The 22,859-nt window shown below is 41.8% G+C and overlaps 3 protein-coding genes across 3 annotated transcripts; all 3 read left to right on the plus strand.

Annotated features, from left to right (window-relative positions):
- The first annotated feature begins 1,946 nt into the window (after nt 1-1,946).
- Nucleotides 1,947-4,857, plus strand: LOC108088531 (GPI ethanolamine phosphate transferase 1-like). The gene is made up of 2 exons (XM_017186374.2): nt 1,947-2,794; nt 2,880-4,857. The coding sequence occupies exons 1-2, from the start codon at nt 2,014-2,016 to the stop codon at nt 4,799-4,801; spliced, it is 2,703 nt and encodes a 900-aa protein (XP_017041863.1). The 5' UTR covers nt 1,947-2,013; the 3' UTR covers nt 4,802-4,857.
- A 228-nt stretch (nt 4,858-5,085) lies between these two features.
- Nucleotides 5,086-8,013, plus strand: LOC108088532 (GPI ethanolamine phosphate transferase 1-like). The gene is given in 3 exon segments (XM_017186375.2): nt 5,086-5,966; nt 6,039-6,702; nt 6,704-8,013. Coding segments are annotated over 3 exon segments (2,673 nt in total). The 5' UTR covers nt 5,086-5,185; the 3' UTR covers nt 7,932-8,013.
- A 4,562-nt stretch (nt 8,014-12,575) lies between these two features.
- On the plus strand, nt 12,576-14,029 carry LOC108088548 (ectoderm-neural cortex protein 1-like). The gene is made up of 2 exons (XM_017186394.2): nt 12,576-12,714; nt 12,861-14,029. Exons 1-2 carry the CDS (start codon nt 12,629-12,631, stop codon nt 14,017-14,019), a joined length of 1,245 nt encoding a protein of 414 aa, XP_017041883.1. The 5' UTR covers nt 12,576-12,628; the 3' UTR covers nt 14,020-14,029.
- Nucleotides 14,030-22,859: the final 8,830 nt, after the last annotated feature.

The raw sequence follows: 22,859 nt of genomic DNA on the forward strand, positions 1-22,859 counted from the left end.
TTTGCGAGAGAACGATCCCCCAAGTCCGCGCACCTGCTCGCACAGACCCTAATATTTCGTGTTAAAAAAATGCACCGAACAATATGCGAAGCGGGTGAAGCTCACGAGTTTTTATTGAAATTGAATTGTTGATAAGTTTTGTCAACACAAAACGCAGCTGAATTTAAATGGGGTTAGCTCTTCACACGCTCGCACACACTGCGGAATGTAATTGATTTGCTTGATATTGCTTTTGAAGCGCTGGGCTAAGCAATTATCAATTTTTTGCTGACATGCTCAAGTGTTTATGGGTTGAGTTATGTACATGGAGAAAAAAATTCGAAAGTTTGGAATGGGAAAATACTTAAAAAATAAAATCACATGCGAGACTGTCCATAAAATCTTTTATAAAAAACATTAATTTTCTTACATCATTAAAGTGATTTAAAAAAAAGTTTTTGTAATCTATTTGAGGATTTGAATAGAAACAAATTTATTTGTCATTATCGTAGATATTTATTTAATTTATTGCTAATTAACCAGACACTATGTAAAAGATTTCCCAAATTAAATATTAACATTTCTTTTTTTAAAACCAAGCCAACAGACAGTTAAATACATTTGTTTTATCTGCCAATGGCATGTCAAATTGTAGAGAGTCCTTGACTTGGTCAAGCCTTAGCTGAAATTCCCCAATTGAAAGCCGGTCGAGTTCAACAGCCCCATGCCGCAAAAATGCGGAATTTCATTCGCTTCCTGCTGATGATGCTGCTGCTGCTGCTGCTGAAACTGCCGGTCAGTGTGGCAACAAATGTTGCCAAACACGGGGCCGCAACTCGTTTAATTTGCGGCCAGCCTGCCGAGCGGAACTCGACCCACTTACCTACACTTTCCGCTGGCCACAATAACCCACTTCGAGTGGCAGTTGGGCCAACATGTTGCTGACCCAAAACCGACGAATAGTACGAGTAGTTGGCTAAGAGAGCGCCTGCGCTTCAAGGCCATGGCCCAAAGAGAATGGGCTTGGGCTTGGGCTTCTCTGCGAAACGATGCTGCTCTGCCCAATTACTCAATAGCGTTTCTCAATCGCTTCGAGCACGCGACTGTTGGCCATAAAACGCCTAACTCTTGTTCGCTGTTAAATTAGCCCATTGCCAGACGCAAAAGAGGCCTTTAATTGCCAGACGAACCTGTTAGCCGGCCATTCAGTCATCCGGCCAGCGATTTGTTAACTGGCTACAACAGTCACAGGACAACTCGAATTGGCCTGAAAAATGACTGTGTCTTAACTCGTTCGGTCTAACTAGCATTTAAGCCAAATGCGCGATTATGTGTCTGAGCATTAAAAGAATTTCTCTGGAGCACCTGAATCGTCTGCTAGCTGCTCGAATTAGTCAAGCGCCAAAAGGGGCTGACGAACAAAAAACGAACGACACGATTTATGTGGGGCAATTAATTTGCGCCGTGTCGCAGATTGACAAAAGCCTTAAAGACTTAAATTGGCCGGATCCGCGGAGGTCGAGCATTGCTGCAATTTGCAGCTCATTTAAATTGCAGGCGCGTAAATCAAGGCAGCAACGTGCAGCATTTGGCGCCCAAGGCAGAACGTCCAGGCGCCAGCTCACAAATCAAGCGGCAAATTGAAATTGCTTGACAAGGCCGCAGAGTTATGGCATCCATAAAATGAGTCCTAACAGATAGCAAGGCGCAGAAAGACAACCGGATGATGATGAGGCGACGACAACAATTTTGTTCGTTTAACGGCTACAATTCTAGGATGGAATTCCATTTGGCATTCGGAAATACACTTTATTGAAGTCTTGAACTAAGAAATTTTATTCTAAAAATTATTGCAAGATAAATGTTAATTTATTCTCGAAATAAAGCTAAAATTCAATACTGGAATTTACTCAATACTTAGTTGCAGTAGTTTTTCGAAAAACGTCACACTAGATATACAATTAAATTATTTTATTATTGTTTTATTATATTCTTCCCCAATTCGTATTGTGTTTTAGGTTTTCCCGTGGAAAAATGTGGAAAATTCAATCGTTGGTAGTGCACATCTTGTTGACAGGTTCCATATTGACCACATATTTCCAACCAACTCTGTTGCCAAATCTCGTGCCACAGAAGACGATGCGCGAGTTGGGTCTGGAGCCCCCAGCAGATCGATTGGTTGTGTTTCTGACCGACGGCTTGCGAGCTGCTACCTTTTTTGCCAATAATGGCAGTGATATTCCGGATCTGAGGGATATATTCCGGAAGCAAGGACGAATTGGAATATCCCGCACTTGTGCTCCCACAATGACGCGACCTGGACACATCGCCATATTCGGTGGCTTCAATGAGGATCCTGCGGCTGCGTTGGTCAACTTTCGCTACAATCCCAGCAATTTCGACACCGTCTTCAATCGCAGCAGAAACACGATAGGCTGGCTTCATAGGAATGTAAAAAGCTATTTTGTAGGCCTTCCGCACGGCGGAGCTCCACTTCGATTCGAATGGTACTTGGAGGCACAATTGCCGGAAAAACTCACCTGTGATAAGTGGGCTCTCGAAAAGGTTGAAAAGTTTTTAAAGAATGCCGACAATGCTCGGGATTTAAAAAGCCAGAAGTCGGTGGTGTTCTTCGTCTATTTGGCCGATATGGATATAGCTGCCCATCGTTACAGACCTCTTAGCAAAAGGTTCCACAAAAAGCTGCAGCACACACAGAGGGGCATTCGAAGAACATATGAGCTTTTTGAGCGGGTCTTTAATGACAGCAGAACTGCTTATTTGATGACTTCCGATCATGGCATGACTGACAGTGGTAAGCGATACTGTAATAGAATAATATTGATAGTAATAAGTGTATAAACAAACATAGTTTAATAAATCAAGGACATTATTTACAGGAATCCATGGAGGTGGAAGCTCCCATGAAGTCGAGACTCCCTTATTTATGTGGGGAGCTGGAGTGAGTCGGGAAGGAGTCGATCCTGAATCCACCTTTCTTACTAACGCCAACATTTCCGAGGTGGATCAGATTCAGCTAGCACCACTTATGTCGGCTCTAATTGGTCTTCCACCCCCAATGAACAACTTAGCCCTGATGCCAGTGGGTTACCTCAATGTGAGCAGGGAGTACGAAGTAATGGCTCTGCATCTGAACGTCTTGCAACTTTTGGACCAGGCAATAATTCTTATCCGACGACACAAAAATTCAGTATTCCATAAATGGCTACCGAAATTTGAGGAACTTAACTTGGGACAGATTGATCAATATTCAAAAAACATTAAGTCTCTATTATCACAAGGAAATACGAAAGAGGCCATGGAAACTTGTCAGAACTTCGGAAAATCGGCTCAACTGTGCTTGGCCTACTACCACCAGTATTACCAACTCCCCTTGATGGTGGCCACCACTGCATCCTACTTGATTTGGTTCTACTGCCTTCTTCTGCAGCTCACTCGATTGTGCAAGAGGGAAAAAGGGCAGAGAAGGGGATTTCAGACTGTATCAACCCTAATATTGGTTCTTTTGAGTATATTGCTTCTCGTTTTGCTAACTCTGCAAAATGTACCGCATATCACGGCCTTTTACTTGCTGTTACCAATTGGAATGCTAATAATGGCTCAAGCCGAACGACCTGTAAAAAGCTTCTTGATTATGAAACCAATTTGGAACTTGGTCTGCATTCTGGTGCCCGCTGGTCTGTTGATATCGATGGCCATTTTCTATCTCCATTTTGGTGTTCTGTACTTGATTTCCGTACTGCTCATAAATCGAAGGGCTTTCCTAAAACTCTCCATAAAATTGTTTGTCTGGCTGACAACAGTTATATTAGTAAGTGGGTTGCTGTTCGTACAACAATATACTAGAATCGGACTTAGAACAATTTTTTCCCCCTTTAAAAGTTCCCATGTTCTTTATATCAGCATGCTGATGGCGATTATTCGCCCTTTGATCTTGGGACATCGACATGATCTTCGTGTTTGGGCCATTAACACGTTGGCTCTGATAACCGGAGCATATGGAGTTTATCAATGGGAAGAGAGGGAAACAGTCTCGGTTTATGTCTATGTCACAACTTGGACGTTTCTGATCTTTGCTTTTCTTTCAATCCGATACTTCGCTCAGTCCACACCGACCGGAAGAAGGAGATTTGAACTAATAACTATGAATATGGTTACCATTATTTGTCTGCTCGCCAGCTCATGGTCTTCTCTGAATGTTCAAGTAATAATAACAGAATTGGTTTTGGGCCTTCAAGTTTATGAAGATTCCAGAAAATTCAACAAAATAGAAGAAGTGGAGGAGGAACACAAGCCACTCAAAAAATTGAAGAAGCTCTATCGATATGCATTCATGATACTTCTTTATTTCTATGTGGCCTTTTTCCTGGCTGGACATTGGCTATACAGTTTTATATTCATTGCAACAATAGCGCGACTATTTAACCCACATTTTTCTTTCTTTTTATCTGGCAGTCTGCTCATTTTGAAGATTCTACTTCCATCACTTATTTTCATCTCGGCCCTTTATGTAATGGTTCCATTTGTGCGAAAGAACAACAGATCGATTTTGATTTGCGTATTCCTCATCAGCGACGCCATGGGTTTGTATATGTACTTCTTTGTACAAAATTGGAAATCTTGGAAGAGACTACGCAAGTGTCTGGATCAGGTCCTGCTGACCCATGTTGTTAACTATATGCTGCTGGGATGTATGTGCTTAGTCAAAATATTCATGGCCAATTCCAGTGTGGAAAAACCAAAACATAACGAAGAAAGGTCTGCTCAACGAGATTCTTCAAGAGGAGAAACTCAGGCTTGAAATGTTCTGTGAAGCTGTAATAAATTTTCGTGATTAAAATTAAAATTGCTTGACAAGGCCGCATAGTTATGGCATCCATAAAATAACAGATAGCAAAGCGCAGAAAGACGACGACAACAATTTTGTTATTTCAATTCTAGGATAAAATTCCATTTGGCATTCGGAAATGTACTTTATTAAAGTGTTGAACTAAGAAATTTTATTCCAAAAATATTTGCAAGAAAAATGTTAATTTATTCTCGAAATAAAGCTACAATTCAAGATCTGAATTTAAAAGTATTCAGTTGCAGTAGTTTTTTCAAAAAACGTCACACTACAAATAAAATTTTATTATATTATATTCTTCCCTAATTCGCACTGTGTTTTAGGTTTTCCCGTGGAAAAATGTGGAAAATTCAATCGTTGGTAGTGCACATCTTGTTGACAGGCTCCATATTGACCACATATTTCCAACCAACTTTGTTGCCAAATCTCGTGCCACAGAAGACGATGCGCGAGTTGGCTCTGGAGCCCCCAGCAGATCGATTGGTTGTGTTTCTAACCGACGGCTTGCGAGCTGCTACCTTTTTTGCCAATAATGGCAGTGATATTCCGGATCTGAGGGATATATTCCGGAAGCAAGGACGAATTGGAATATCCCGCACTTGTGCTCCCACAATGACGCGACCTGGACACATCGCCATATTCGGTGGCTTCAATGAGGATCCTGCGGCTGCGTTGGTCAACTTTCGCTACAATCCCAGCAATTTCGACACCGTCTTCAATCGCAGCAGAAACACGATAGGCTGGCTTCATAGGAATGTAAAAAGCTATTTTGTAGGCCTTCCGCACGGCGGAGCTCCACTTCGATTCGAATGGTACTTGGAGGCACAATTGCCGGAAAAACTCACCTGTGATAAGTGGGCTTTCGAAAAGGTTGAAAAGTTTTTAAAGAATGCCGACAATGCTCGGGATTTAAAAAGCCAGAAGTCGGTGGTGTTCTTCGTCTATTTGGCCGATATGGATATAGCTGCCCACCGTTACAGACCTCTTAGCAAAAGGTTCCACAAAAAGCTGCAGCACACACAGAGGGGCATTCGAAGAACATATGAGCTTTTTGAGCGGGTTTTTAATGACAGCAGAACTGCTTATTTGATGACTTCCGATCATGGCATGAATGACAATGGTAAGGTGTACTATAATAGAATAATATGTTTAGTAATAAGTGTGTAAGCATAATTTAATAAATAATTAACAGGAATCCATGGAGGTGGAAGCTCCCTTGAAGTCGAGACTCCCTTATTTATGTGGGGAGCTGGAGTGAGTCGGGAAGGAGTCGATCCTGAATCCACCTTTCTTACTAACGCCAACATTTCCGAGGTGGATCAGATTCAGCTAGCACCACTTATGTCTGCTCTAATTGGTCTTCCACCACCCATGAACAACTTAGCCCTGATGCCAGTGGGTTACCTTAATGTGAGCAGGGAGTACGAAGTAATGGCTCTGCATCTGAACGTCTTGCAACTTTTGGACCAGGCAAAAATTCTTATCCAACGACACGAAAATGCAGTATTTTATAAATGGTTGCCGAAATTTGAGGAACTTAACTTGGGACAGATTGATCAATATTCAAAAAACATTAAGTCTCTATTATCACAAGGAAATACGAAAGTGGCCATGGAAACTTGTCAGAACTTCGGAAAATTGGCTCAACTGTGCTTGGCCTACTACCACCAGTATTACCAACTCCCCTTGATGGTGGCCACCACTGCATCCTACTTGATTTGGTTCTATTGCCTTCTTCTGCAGCTCACTCGATTGTGCAAGAGGGAAAAAGGGCAGAGAAGGGGATTTCAGACTGTATCAACCCTAGTATTGGTCCTTTTGAGTATATTGCTTCTCGTTTTGCTAACTCTGCAAAATGTTGCTGTTACCAATTGGAATGCTAATAATGGCTCAAGCCGAACGACCTGTAAAAAGCTTCTTGATTATGAAACCAATTTGGAACTTGGTCTGCATTCTGGTGCCCGCTGGTCTGTTAATATTGATGGCCTTTTTCTATCACCATACTTGTGTTCTGTACTTAATTTCCGTACTCCTCATCAATCGAAGGGGTTTTGTTAAACCTAACGTGAAGTTATTTGTCTGGCTGACAACAGTTATGTTATTAAGTGGACTGATGTTCGTACAGCAATATACTAGAAACCGACTCAAAACAATTCCCATAAAAAGTTCCCATGTTCTTTATATCAGCATGCTGATGGCGATTATTCGCCCTTTGATCTTGGGACATCGACATGATCCTCGTGTTTGGGCCATTAACGCGTTGACTCTTATAGCCGGAGCCTATGGAATTTATCAATACGAAGATAAGGAAAGAGTCTCAGTTTATGTCTATGTCATAACTTGGTCGTTTCTGATCTTTGCTTTCCTTTCAATCCGATACTTCGCTCAATCCACACCAACCGGCAGAAGAAGATTTGAACTAATAACTATAAACATGGTTACCATTATTAGTCTGCTCACCAGCTCATGGGCTTCTCTGAATGTTCAAGTAATAATAACAGAATTGGTTTTGGGCCTCCAAGTTTATGAAGGCTCCAGAAAATTCAACAAAATAGAAGAAGTGGAGGAGGAACACAAACCACTGAAGAAACTGAAGAAGCTCTATCGATATGCATTCATGATACTTCTTTATTTCTATGTGGCCTTTTTCCTGGCTGGACATTGGCTATCCAGTTTTCTGTTCATTCCAACCTTAGCGCGACTATTTTACCCACACTTTTCTCTCTATGTATCTGGAAGCCTGCTTATTTTGAAGATTCTACTTCCATCGCTCATCTTCATCTCGGCCCTGTATGCACTGGTTCCATTTGTGCGAAAGAACAACAGATCGATTTTGATTTGCGTATTCCTCATCAGCGACGCCATGGGTTTGTATATGTACTTCTTTGTACAAAACCGGAAATCTTGGAAAAAAATACGCAAGTGTCTGGATAAGCTTCTGTTGACCCATGTTGTTAACTATATGCTGCTGGGATCTATGTGCTTGGTCAAGATATTCATGGCCAACACCACCACAGAAAAGCCGGAACGTAACTATACCAGGTCTGCTCAACGAGATTCTTCAAGAGAAGAAACTGAAGCTTAAAATATTTTGTGAAGCTGTAATCAAATTCTTGTGATTAAAAAACAAATATTATAATTATAAAAAAAACATATGAGGTTTTTAGATTACTTTAATTATTTAAATTATGATTCTCTCTTTAAATTTTTTTTTTTTTCCTTGCGGCTTAGAGCAAATTTATTTATGTTTGTATAAAATAACTGTCATATCAATAGCAGTCTTTTTTGCATAATTAAAGCTTTGTTTTTTTTTTAGGAATTGCTCACTAATAATTGACTGGTATTCAATTCATTTCGTTAAGCATTTAAGCCTTTGACACAGCATTAGTCGCGCCCTCAACCGACCGGATGTTTGATATTTGTCATAATAATTAGCTGGCATTTGCCTTTTTGGCCCAAACCCCGCCACACCCATTTCCATTCATTCGGTGGGAATGTTGCAACGGTTGATTAAATGAGCTCTCTGGATAACGTTTTCCGCTGCCGTTTGATGAAATTTTCTTATTTTTTCTGGCCCAACCCACGACCACTTCCGATGGGCTTATGTTTGCGAAGTCGTCGCCCGTTGAGCCTTTGTCGCCAGCTATTTTATTTGCCTTGGCCGGCTCTGACAGCTTGTTGAGTTTATCCTGTCAATACACTCACGGTCGAGAAGGGAAATGCGGCTGGATTGAGTCCTAACTGGTGTTGGGATTTCATTGGGCCGGCCGATAGGATTGATCGGCGGCTTGATTGATTAATTGACACTTTTCACATTAATTAGGCGGGGATGTTAGCCCTTTATTTCGGCAGATGGCTTAGAGACATCTAAATAGTCTTTGGCCTTGAGACAGATGTTTATTTAGTCGTCCCTCCGAAATAGAAATGTGCACTTCTTCGCACACTTTTCTGATTAGAAATTATGACAACTTATGCGGGCGGTGTTCTTTCTTAGTTTCCTGGCATATGCTGGCCAAATTTATCGCTGATTAATAAACTCATTAGAACTTTCCTTGTTTCCTAGTCGCAGCACAAGGAGTGAACGAACTTTCGCCAGATTTAATTGGAAAAGTTCGGGTGCGCCGCAATGTAAGTCAGTTGTTAGTTGGTCAACATTTAGCCTGGCTTAGCACCTCTGCACTCCGAACTTCCTCTTCTAATACAGCTCCTTTCTGTCGGGCCTGTCATTGTTGGGCATCTTTATTTTCCATGGAAACCCCCGAAGCGACGGAAAGGTAAAGGCAAGAATAAAAGGATGTATATATATCGGGCGAAGACAAAGAATTATGCCGTCTTGTCGGTTATTAATGAGCCGCAGCCCCGGGGGAAGCTCACAGTCCCGATTCCCTTTTGCATCGACTAAAGTTTCAATTTGGCGGCCGCCTAATGAGAATGCATTTGAAAGGTAAAATGATTAATGTCAGCGCCAGCTTGGGGCTTATCTTTTTTCGCGGGCTAACCAACGCCGCAGACTCGAATTTAATTAAAATAAAAATACTAAAGTTTACGCGCGCCGGTAGCAGCTGTCAGGGCCAAAATGTTTTTGGCCAAACAGATTCTGCAATTATTACATTTGACAGTTAATTAAAACATTTATAAAAGCCAAATAATTTCATGCGCGTAATTGAATTGGTTTGGTAAATATTTACCAGTTAGAAAAGTGTTTTTTACCAGTATGATTTTTTAATTTGAGCGTATGCCAAAATATTGATAATAAATGTAACAAACATAGACTAGATTTGTGCTCAAATTATTATATATTTTGTTAGCGGTGAAAGGATTTGTTTATTTTTTTTAAATTTTTTTTCTGTATCGTGTCAATTATATTTAATAATGACGAGCTGCCAAATTCAAAAAATATCGAGTTGCTATGCGCCGGATGGGTTTTAAAATTATTTGTTATTATGTGCTAAAGTTCCACGAAATTTAAAATCCGCCAGATGATGCTGTGTTTGTTTATTATTGTTTACTGATATTTTCGGGGCGCAAATTAGTTAAAGCGCAATGGCAGTTTAATTCGCAATTAAAAATGTTGGCTATCAAACCAACGAATCATCTGCACAAAATGTTTCAAATATGCTCAAAAGTTATATGCAAATTTAATGAATTTGAATGCGATGTGCGCAGTTTTTTATTATTTAACTCTTTGTAACATGCAAAAACCAAAATAAAATCTATACATACTACGCCATGCAATTAATTATGCGAATACTTTTGCAGAATGGACATCTCACCTTTGTTTTTGCCATTTGCAGCCGTTTGGTGTGGATTTGTTATACACAGGTATTTAATGAAGTTGAAATAGGTTTGGAAATATTTCCGATGCCAATACGGGGAGCATTGGCCATTTGTTGCAACTGCATTATTCAAGTGGATTAGCTGTGCATGCTTTTTTGATATTTCCCACCGCATCATTGGCTTCATGTAGGTAACTATCAACTATAGAAATTTTTGCGCACCAGAGAAAAGGCATTCGAAGTGTGGTAAATTTTATACAGGAAAAACTACTTTTCCCTTAAAGGTCTAATTTTTTTTAAATAAATTTTAAAGTACCAAATAAAGATTATTTCACAAATTTTTATTCTGGAGACTCTTTTGTCTGTGCATTAAAGGCCATAACATTCGTAGAAGCAGAACCAGACTATTGCCCCTTTTTTCAGTGATATCTCTTCACCATCGTAAGTGATTCACGAGCCATTCGAAATCTGCCATCTTTAATATATTACTATCGCACTTTTCATCACGTTCTGACCTGCAAACAAACAGAGCTACACACCCACGAAAACCCGAAAGTTGTTTGCCATTCCAAGTCGTAATTGAGTACGCCGTGCGCATGTATAAATAACAAAACAAAGTGTCCTCGCCGAAAAAGTTTCGTTCTCAGGAGCCATTTCGCAGTCGTATCTCCTTTGTTTTCTATTAAACAATTGACAAAGTGCCTTGTCCTTGGCGCTGGCTGATGCGACTACACATATAAATTATAATTTAATAAGAAAACAAACGAAAAATTCAATGGCGCCATAAACCATAAAAAGACGCTGCAAAGTGCTTGGCTGTGTGCGCGGATGTGTGTCGAAAAACAATAAGCAAACAAAGCCCGGGAAGAGACGAGAGTAAACATTGAAATCATCTTCGATGGCGGAAATCGAGCTCACAGGATCCGAGGGACGAAGGCTCGATTAAGTAGCATAAAGTGATGATAAATGCGACATTGAGCAACAATAAATTGTTGCCTTTGTCCCTGCTCCTCAGCGAATGGTTGCTGTTTTGTTGTTGTTGGTTTACTGCCGTGACTTTTGCTCCCAGGACTCGCACTGCTTCCCATTGACGTGTTTGACTTATTGATGCTGCGTGCCGGGATTAGTGATGCGGACCACGCTGCGTATGAGCAACGCAAATATACCTAAAAATCATAAAGCGCATAAAGCGCTGATTAGCATTCAAATGCGTGTGTGTTGGCGAGTGGCAAATCAACAATAAAGTTATGCCTCAAGGAACTTGTATTATTCAATATCACTTATGCTTGTTGAATTAATATTGTTTTTTGAACTCAGTAGGTCAGTCAGTCAGTCAGCTAGTGAGATTCCCAGACGAGTTCGCCGGACACATTTGAACTGCATTTGCGGCCCACTTTAAGCTTCATTGCAACCAGCATTTGCCCCATGGCCAAATGCAAGGGCCAAAGTTTTCCACTTAAAAAACGCGAAGTTCCCTCAATGCCGGAATTGTTTTTTCTCGATTTCTTTTCCGCTCTCCCACCAGCTTTTGGCCCTCATCGCTTCTCGAGTCTTAGCCATTTTGCCGCAGCCGGCCGCAAGTTGTGCCACTTGCCGCAGAAAGCCAAACCAAACCGAGCTGCTAGCTGCACAGCCGGAGCTGAGTTCGAGATTACTTTGGTTTACATTGTGCTACGTTTGCGGCTTAAATATTGTATTAAGTTTGCTGGCTGGTGATTGGAAAGCAACTGCACATAAATAGAAAAGAACGAGCGACGCTCCCCGGGCAGAGTTCACCTCGTCCAGCTGGCCGCATTTCATTGCAATTTTGCATTATTTGCAGCTGGGGATTGGCCCCGCCGCTAGTCTATTGCGCCATTGAAGGCCAAGTTAGCAGCCACTTGAGTTGCTTGCTGCTATTAGCCGGGCCAAAAGGAGGAGCAGGTAGCAGGTATCAGCATCAGCTTTAGAAGCTGGATTGCGAATCAACCGAGCCAACTGGGCAATTGCTTAATTGCAACTTAAGCTCAATTTTCCTGTTCACCCGACTTGCTGGAAACTTATCTGCCCCTTCCCGTCAGTCTGGCCAGGTCTGTTTGTTGTTGGCACATAAAATCCTGGCCAGCTCACAATCGTTGCATGTAATGACTGGCACTTGCGGACGCTCCGATATGAGGCGAGGTGAAAGGTTGAAGGGGGAACTCAACCGAGAGCACTTGAAACTGTGTGGGCATAGATAAACAGGCCCACTCGAAAAGCCTTCAGGCTAAGCCCTTGAGCCGGAGCCACTTAAAACGCAAACGTTAAGTTGCCCAGGTAGGAATTAGGCAGCCAAATCCGAGCCAGCTATCCCAGAATTTAGTTTAGGTGTGGTCTTCTTGCGGCTTTTCACAGCCGCAAATGATCCTTTCTGCGCCGCAAATCGAGTGCCGAACATCAGTGCGCCATGAGTTTCACTTTGCCTTTTTGTAAACACACACATATTTTCTTTACCTTCATATCAACATCCAAAATTCAAATCGCAGCAATGAGTACAGATGAGATAACTATTAGTTCCCTCGAGGAGCTGGCAAGTGCCACAGAAGTTGAAGAAGAGAAAATAATAAGCGTAATGTAAGTAATCAAAAGTGCATAAGAAACTTTTAGGCTTTACGTCTTTGTTGATGCATACGAAAATGAAGCAAACCTACTTTAAATACAATAGTAATGAAAAAGTTCTTATAAGAATTCAAAAAGGTTTTACTGTTCTTATTCCTTAGGGACCCTAAAACAAAAGCCATGATAGCCAGAAGCTTATCTAAAAAGGATAATAAAACGTGGGAACCCCTACCGGAATGCCCTTTAGAGGAAATGGGCTTCGCAGCTGACAAGGATGACATCGAGTTCGAGTTCGGCTGCAAAAAAGGATTCATGATCAACGGCTTATCCCATTTGTTGGAAAACAAAATATGCACCGATGTGCTGGTTCATGTGGGAAATAAGGCTTTCCCCTGCCACATGGCGCTGTTGCAGTCGTGCACGGGTTACTTTAAGAAGTTGACCGACATATATGAAGTGAGCCTGGGCACCGATCATGTCACTCAGAAAGGTTTCGAGTTGGCCTACGAGTGGATGGTCAATGCGAAGGCCCAACCGCAGCGTCAACACATTATTGAGCTCTATCTGACCGCCAAAAACCTGGAAATGCCGGAACTATTGGACCACATCTGGAGTCGCCTGAACAATCCCAAGTTGCTGAATGGATTGGAAGCGTATAAGCTGTATTTGGAGTGCTTGTCCTTGGATGTGCCCGTGTTGCAAGAACTGATGCTGGAACGCATCGGCAACTATTTTCTTTTCGCCGTTGCCACGAAGGAATATCTTGAATTGGAGCCAAAGCACGTATTAGAGCTGATCAGTAACAGAAATATGTGTGTGAACTCCGAGATGGAGATGTTTATGTGCGCCGTGAGGTGGTTGTTCTACAATTGGTGCGATCGAAAGGAGTTTGCTGTTTCGATAATGCAGGCCATTCAGTTCGGTGCGATGCCATCTTGGTACACCACCGTACTTAAATCCAAGCAAACGGATAAGGAGTTCCAGGAGCTGCTGGACCTGCCGGAAATCAAGTCGATGATCAACATGGGCCTTTCCTTCTCCGTAACCAACAACTTTCTGGAGCCCAGGTCCCCGCTATACGAGCCACTCCATATGCAAAAGCATTTGAGGGAACGTCAGTGGATCTTCTGTCGGGATGTTCCACATCACCACAGATACGAGTGCCCCCATTGGCGCTTCTTGGACGTGGACGCCTTCAACGAGTTCATGGAGCACATAATCCGTGCAGCTTATCGATTTGTTCCCTCCCTGGAGTACGTGAAGTCAGGACAGCTGATGTCCTGCTGCCACGAAGCCCTGCAAAAGAAGGCATTAAATTAATAAGCCAATAGAGAGTTGTATTTGCTTTTGTGTGTTTGTGTGTGTGCATGTTTTTGGATGGCTCAAAAACACACCCTAGGGTGCCGTATAATTGCCACAAATAATTTCATTAGTCGGTTCGGCCCACTTTGGGCTTTGGTTTCGCATTCGCATACGCACTCGCATTCGCTTTCGCATTAAGCGTTTCCAATTAGTTGAATGGCTGGCATTTTGCTCAATTAATTGTCAACGTTTATGAACTAAGCACTTAGTTGTCTGCTGCGCGGACGTGCGAAGGTGTGTGTTTATGTTTGTCATACACAACACACCAAATTGCGAGTGCGAGCAAACAAACTACAATCACACAATCACACATGCAAATGTCAGTGCCCCTGGGCTGTCGGATCAGCAAGCCGTTAAAAGAGGGAAACTATTTTTATTTAAACAACAACACCCAAAGCCAGCGCAAATGCTGCAAAAAACCTGGCGGAAAAACAAACCAATCGACAGGCATAATCAAAATATTTTCACAAAAAATAACACAATTAACATGCAGAAATCAGGAAACAAAATAAAATCGATTTCACGTATTTTTTCAACCGCCCTTTCACTGGTTTTGTTTGAGGCTTTTCCGGATTTCACTGCAAATGTTTGAATAACTCTTTGTTTACCTTTGTTCTACCATTATCCTGCCTTCATAAATTTTTAGCTGGAGCATTAAAACAATAACACAAATGCAATTGATTTGGCCCGCGATCGCAAAACAAACAAAAGGCCAAATAAAAACTACAAAATTCATCGTTTTTTGGCCCACGTAATTTAATTGTCTGCAGTTGAGGCGCAATGCGATAAATCAATTACTGCAGATTAAGCTCCAGATTATTAAGGACTTTTTTGGATCCGCCACGCCTTCTTTTTTCCTTTTTTTTTTTTTTGCATCCTAAGGGGCAGCTGTGGATGATGTAATGCGTTGATGCAAATGAAGATAGATGCATTTCTGGCAGTTGCAGCGGCCCAATAATTGACGCTGAATATGATGAATGGGTGCCAATTACAAGTGAGCAGAAAAGAATCAAAAGACGATTAATGAGTCCAAGAAAGAAGCACTTTGAATGCCAAGTCATTGGATGGAAATTATATATATTCAGTGCCAATTTAATTTTCTTTTATTTAAAACTATAACTTTAAAGACCAATTCAGAGTATAAATATCGTAATTCTTAAATGTACTTGTATAGTTTCTAAATACAGTATTTCCTAGTCCCACTAGACCTAAACATTTTTTTAAACGCTGCCTAAAACCAGCTTTAACTCTTCAAAACCTGTTATTGGTTGGAATAAACTACGACAAAAATCCCTTTTGATCTTTCATTGTCCTTTATTGGCTGTTGCATAAAACTGATAATCCTATTGTGGTTTTGCTTGTTCCCTTTAATTGCCCTTACACTACGTTTTCACACACGCACACTCAAAAGCGGCTTTAGTTTTCATGTTTTGCGGCGGCTGCGTTTTTGAAGTTCCATTACTCAAACTCTAAGCGCTCGAAGGGTGAATTGAATGGGGGAAAACAGCCAGCGGATGGGTGGCAAATTGTTTGGCGGCAAACTTTATGGTGGGCCCATTGTTTCAATTGTTCAAGTTGCCGAAAAGTTGGCCGATTCTGCCGCTGGCTGGCCGTCACAATTTGAGTGTTTCAACCATCCAAAAAGCGGCCGCACTTAAAGCCTGATTAGCTAATTGCTTTTGGCTAATTTGATTTGAAGGAATTTCAATTAAAGTCAACCGCGATAGGATCGAATTGAATGTGGTTATTAAATTCGAAGATAAAGTGAGGAATTCACACAGGATATAACATTTAAGGAAAGGAAGAGAAAAAGGATTTCCTTTTTATAAAATTCCATTTGAAATATAAAAAAAGTTAAGAGTCGGGTTTTAACCATCACTTAAGATTGCGCCATAGGCGATATTGCGAAATAGGGCTGTGGAATTTTGGGGCTTTGAAAGCGTTACCCGAACCAACCACAACTACAAGTATGCATAATTTGCTGATTGCAATTAAAAGCAATTATGCTCGGTGTCCTTGCAACCACAAACTCATTAGCTTGTTGCACCAAAACCGCAATGCAGCATATCCCGCAACAGCAGAGGCAGCAGCAGAGACGAAAATTACTTACACATACCAAGGGGTCAGGGGGTCAAAATGTGTGACTGCAAGGGAGCACTCACTTGACCTCCGCAAATGGCCGAGTATCCAAAGCGATCCGGCCAAAGGGATTGCTAAAACCAAATCGAATCGCTGGCAAAATTGCACAGCTTGACGCCATCTTTTTGCCCGAACCAAATCCTATCCAAGTTTTTTTCCTGGTATTTTTGTTTTTTTGTGCGCCAGGCATTTTTTGGAAACAGTTTTTGACGTGCGTGTGCGAGAAGTGCTTTCAAACAAAATGGTCACAGCAAAGTGCCCACAGCTCTGGAGGACAGAGGACCGACCGGGTTTGTTTAGAAGGTTTTATGCATATGTCCGACATGTGGAAAATTCCATTAGGAAGTTTTCTTTGTTTGCATACATTTGCATTCAGCCCGACCTCCCGCTCGCTTTCCCTTTTTACTGGCCATTCCATCAGAAATAATTTATTTGCGGCCAGGAGCAGGCCAAGATTTTTATTATTATTATTTTGTAATGGTTTTCGAGTGTTTGCAGTAGCTCACAGCACAACAGAACACAACACAACACAATATGGGACAGCACGGCAAAGAAATGGAAATGATTTGCATAAAATCGATTAAACATTTTCAGCAAATAAAATGCATATTGAAATGAAATGAATAGAAAGCAAGCCATAAGCACCAGCGCAGCAACAATATGGTCAGTTCGTTTTGAGCCAAGGGCCATGGGATCTTACGAGTTTTCGAAAGTCCTGGCCTGGTTTTGTTGCCTTTGTTGGGCCAAGTGGTCCTGGCCAGGATATCTGCTTGGCTAAGTGGGGGTAAGCGGGATAAGCGGAGGACCGCTGCTGTGTGTCCAAAAGATTTATCAAATATTGCACAATCGATTCACCTTACGTCGTATATTTCACCGCAAAGTATTGCCCCCGTTCGAAGTTATTGCCTTCGCAAAATGAAACAAAATTCATTTAGCTTAAATTGCTTTGCCAAGAACTCGATAATAATCTGGCCACATTATGCACTCGGCCTGCAAGTCAATGGCTTAATTTATATGCTGCTCGTTGTGAGCTCAAATATTTTTCAATCATTAAAATATGGAAAATCCACACTGACATTAATTATGCCCAGACAGCAATTAAACTTCAGCCCGGGCAATTCGGCATTTGACAGGCGATGGACTTACATATGCACATTTGAGCAAACAATTGAGGCCAGGGCCAAAAACGTCTTGGTTTAAGTATCACAAGTTGGATGTGTGCAAAGTTAAAGGGGCATTTTAACCATCATTTGAGGCAAAATGAGATGTGTAATCCAGTTGGGCAAACAAATACCGAAGCTATTTGTATTTAATTTCTTAAGCAAGCAAAGTTAATTAATTACTGGAAGACTTGAAGAGCAACAAAGTGGTTGCTGCTGGCCATCGCTTGGTATTACAATAATTTAAGAACTTGCGCTCCAGCTCACTGGAAAACTCACTTAACAAACTAAAAGCATCCGGAGGAGTAGTGCCATGCCGAACGGGTGGATCAAGCTGCACACTCTGGCATTAATGGCAACTTAAGCTGCCCTAAGATGCAACAATAGCGGGCACATCAAATATAAATGATGCCCCCAAAACAGCTGGCCACGCCCCCTGCCACTGCAAATACATATAGCTGGCCGCCCACAAGGCCACAGTTCGTCAGCCGAAATGCAAATGCAAATGGAAGCGAAAATTAACGTGCATTTCTCTCGTTTTTCGCCACTCCACTCCACCTCTCGCCCCACGGCGACTGCGAAAAACAATTTGGGATACAATTTAAGAGGGATTTTGTTTTTGGCTCTTGCTCTTATTATTGTTATTTCCGCTCTGCATGGCTAATGAAGCAAAACGGGCCAAGAGAGCTAACCCTGAACTACAAACACCCGCAAATGGGCAGCTGAAATTTTTCGACAACTTTCGGCTGCGGTCTCCTGCTCAAGATACAAAACTGCAATTCAATTGCCCGGCGGGCAACCAAGCAGCCGGGCGACCCGGCAACCGAGCAGTCAGCCACTTTAAGGCCAGCTGTAAAAAGTGCAAGCTGAAAAATAAAATAGCCTGCAATAAATTTCGAATTAAATAGAAATTTGCACAGTCGACTACTGCGGGCGATTGCAGGCGAAAAGATACCGGAACCGAAGGACGAGCTGGCGAGCGAAAAATGCAAATCTCAACTAATTCTTATAAATTATTTAATAAGAAAAAGTCAAATGATTCATTTTTAAGCTGCACCCTTCATCACCAAAGCTCAGCTGGAGCTGCAGGCGGCCAAAAGTGGTGGGAGGTGGCCAAAAACGGAGACCGAAACGGCAGCTGGAAAAGCTATAAAAAGCGCAGCAATGGAGAAAGTCAGGACCGGAAAACGGCAAAGACTGCAGAAACATGAACGGAAGTCTAGCTGGGAATGCTCTCGAAAACTAAATTGGTAGCTGACGTACCGGTTTTTCTTTAGGGCTCATAAAAAATATAAATGACATATAAGTTTTGAATAACTCAGGAATAATTCTACAAGCTTCGAAAAAAAAAAATTAATTATTTATAATATGAGCACACTTTTAGATTTTAGATATAAAAAGAGAATAAATTCATTTTAAGAATCAATTTGAGTTGAATAATTAACAGTTTTTTTTTAACAACAACTCGACTCTATTTAACTTTGTTAAATTTCTAGTTTTCTATGAACCTACTTACCTCAAAACAAAAAACTTTGAGGACAAATAGGTGAATCTTTTTAAGGGTATATTTATTTCGTTTAAGCCCAATGATTTAGTGGCGGTAGCAGTGTAATTGTACAGTGCTTTTGCAGCAAAACGGCGATGATTTACCGTCAAACTGCAAGTGAAGTGATGTTGTCAAAGAGCGGTTCGCTCGCCTGAATTGGCAGCATGTGTCGCCGACAGGCGAGGCGTAAATAAGTTTGCATGCATCGACTAGAAACGGGGGAAAAAGCTGGGGAGCGGAGCGAAAGGCCCTTTGTTCGATGGCAGTAGTCAATATTAATGTGTCACACGCTTTCTATGCCAGCAGCAGTTCGTGCGTGAGAAGAAAGACGAAATGTTGGCCATCGATTAATATTCACAAAGTCCCTGGGCACTCAGTCGAGCGAGAGCCACGCCCCTTTTCTGGGCTCTGGGCTCTGGTCTTTGGTGGAAAGTGAAAAGTGCCGGCAAAGTCAAGTTCTACGCTGAATTTGTTGCATACAATGGGGCGCTGCGTTTTCCTTCGCCTTTGCTTACAGAAATGCGGCAACAAAGCACCATGAGAAAAAAAAACAGAGCAAAGAGCGCAGAAGAAATGCTGCAATGCTTCTACTAGAAGCTCCTGCTGCCATGGAAAATGTTGAATGTTGTGCACATGGCAGTTTATTCATGATTTCACATATTTTGAAACCCGCCCACCGCCCGCCATTGTTGGACGCAAAAATATTGCCTCTGTGTGTGCACTTTCTAAGGATGGGAGAGAAAATCTCCTCGCACACACACACACACACACACACATATTTACATGCTGAAGCCATGGCTTTATACCCGATTTTGTTTTTCTGCAGCGAGGTTTCTTTTTTTTCGCCGGACTTTTGGCTGCACTAAGACAAACTTTTTCAGCTGCTTCTTTTGTAAACTAGCATTTTTATGGTTTTAACATGTTTACTTAAATTCTGTGTATTTGTCTTGTTGGCGTGGCGGTGACAAATGTTCAAAGCTGGCACTAAGTAAAAGACCTAGCTATTAACATCCACAACGGAAAAATGGATGTGCTTAAAACAAAAAATGTGCATAGAAGAATTCATTAGGAATCGATTAGATCACATTCATTTAATCAACTATTAGTTCTGAAAGGATCTGCCTCAATACTATTTATTTTGCCCCATCTCATTTATATTTTTGCAAATATCTTTAGATTCAACTATTCATGAGAGTATATAATGAAACGACCCGTTGGCATTGCATATGCTGATAACATTTTTAGCCTTATTGCTGGGCTCAGCATTTACCAATTACCGGCTGGGAAGGAACGCCACTCCACGCCCATTGCCTTTTTGCTGGGCTTTCGCTCGGGCCCGCATGTATTAATTCTAATTAAATTTGTTATTCAAAACGAAACTCGGGCACGTCCTTGCTAGCCATTTTGCAAGTGTTAACCTTTTTCCCGGCCATCCGCTGCCCAGGACTACGCTAAGCCTTCGAAAATGGACCAGCCGTCGGATTGGCGACGATTTGCACGCCGGAGAGGCCGTAGGAGGTGGCGGTGGGGTATCAACCTTGACATTTTTGCTGCCAGCTTCTGTTTTCATTACACTAATGAAGTCATGCGCCACGGTGCGGTATGTAGGCACACACACTCGTTCTCCTCGCTATAAGGTATTTGGAATACGGTATAGTGTGTATGGTATACGGAATGGTAGGCGACCAGTTTGGGTCCAGAGATCCTGCCAAACGACTGTCAGACACATAAAAAGGTGTACTCGTGTGAGTTGGCCCGCATTTGTGCGCCTTCGCCTGTATTTAGCAATGGCAGCTGCGCCTCATTACCCCATTTTATTGTGCCTAGCGTGAGTGATGCCGAGCCGGTCTTAACACTGTCAAAGTCCTACACTCTGGCACATAATTAATGCAAAATGCAAACGTATTCATGGATGGGCGCAGTTCTCGCATAACGCATACGCCGTGTGTCGCAATAAAAAGATTTAAAGCTTTAAGACTCGTTTTCAGTGACGACACAAGCAAACTTGGCAGGCTGACCTAAGTGAAATTCGAAAAAGCGTTTACATAGGATTTAAAAACAACATTTTATGGAAAAATAAATAATTTAAAACAACTGCTTAAAGATTTGTTGCGGCTTTAAGTAACCTTAAGCCCACTATAAAGTTAAAGCTTACGGATTTGAACTTCACTAACTGCACAAGTCAACTTAGCTCGCACCGCTAAATTGTAAGACGACAGAAATATTTCAACAGGAATTTACGACGCGAGCACGCTAAATGCTCATTTAGTTTGCACTTTTATTTAGAAACTTCTTTTGCACGTTTGCCAAATTGTCTGCGGTAGCCATGCCGCCAGCAAAAAGGCGGCTGTGAAATCAACAACAACAACACAAGCATTTGTGTGTGTGTGTGTGGCACAGTGCAATAATAATGAAGGTAGAGGCGTAAATTTCGCTTTGGCTGCAGGGCGAGAAAAATGGGCTGACTGCAACGAACTGGGCACCCCACGGTGGCAAGATCCTGTGGCTCCACCGACTGAACAGCCACCCGAAGAACCCTCACCTGAACGGGTGAGCCATGTTGTCAGCGGAAGGTAGCTACAAATTCTCGTTGCAAAAGCTTTTAGTGAATTTATGGCAAGGAAATTCCTTTCGCTTCTGCTCGAAAAAGCAGCAGGCTGCACTGCTGGTCGGTCGTTTGTTTATGTCTTGGTCCCCGGCTCCAGACTCCAAGCTCAGAGCTTCAAACCGAAGCTGGAAGCTGAACGGCTCCACAACACTTGGCATGTGTACAAACGGCTTTATAAACTTCTGGGCATAATGCACTCCCCCTGGCCAACTCGGATTCACACTCGTAGGGCCTCAAAAAGCCATGGCACGAGTGCCTAATGAGCCCCAACAAAGGCGTTCTGCGCAATTTTCGCAATTGAAAGCCAAAACTTTGACAAGGCAAGGCCATGCAGAGGGAGCACGCACAATTAATTTGCAAGGAGCTCACGCACTTCCCTTACTCACTCGAAAACAATTTGCCATATGCATTTCCACAAATTTGCGAGACTTCTTTGCCGTACTGCTTTCGCCCTTTTTTTTCTGGGAACTGTACTCGTATCAATTACCTGGCCATGTTTTGCAAATTGCCAACAACCTTGAAGTGTTGAGCTTCACTCCTCGCCCGCCACTTCACTTCGCCCACGAAACAGTCTGCATCCCGTTTCATTTCTGCTTGGCCAAAAGTTGATTCAAGTTTATTCAAAAACAAATTTAACTTTTAAGTCATCAGCGAGCAGCGGCGAAAAGAGGGCGAGATAGCTTCCTGGCAGCTGCCATATGCTGTACTCCTAGGTAAGTCTTACATTGAAAAAAATAGTACCTTGTTCAGTTTAAAAATCTCATAATTTTCAAAAACGTTGGCAAAAAATGGATCATCTCCAAATTGAAAAACCCAGTTTAGGAATTCCAATACGAAGCTTTAGAGGCATATCACTTAGAAATAGGTTAAAAGTTTTAAGAGTTATGGCTCTTGGAATGCGGATTTGGATCCCTTTTTGCAATTCATGGAAAACTTGGATAAATCTGACATGAACGGGGGTCAAAAAATGGACCATTACCGATTGGAAAAATCTTAACGCAGTTCGTTCAGGAATTCCATCACAAACGTTAAGAGGTTTGTCACTAAGAGATCGGATAAAATTTGACTGGGCTATGGCTACTGATAGTGCTGATTTGGGTGTCTTTTTGTAATTCAAAAAATCAGAAAATTGTTTTAGCTTTAATTTAATTTTCCCTTTTCTTTTAAGTGTACAATAAAATGCTCTTGAGAATGTACCGCCCAGATTATTCCGATAGTTTTTTCTTTCAGTACTGTGAAGAGCGCCAGCATCTTCTTTATTATTTTCCTTTCGTGGAATACATTATTGCGAAAATTACGTTAACCTGCATATGCAGGGTGGTTGGGAAAGGAGAAGCTTATGCAT

Source organism: Drosophila ficusphila, unplaced genomic scaffold, assembly GCF_018152265.1.
Source record: "Drosophila ficusphila isolate 14025-0441.05 unplaced genomic scaffold, ASM1815226v1 contig_791, whole genome shotgun sequence".
Taxonomy (NCBI): domain Eukaryota; kingdom Metazoa; phylum Arthropoda; class Insecta; order Diptera; family Drosophilidae; genus Drosophila; species Drosophila ficusphila.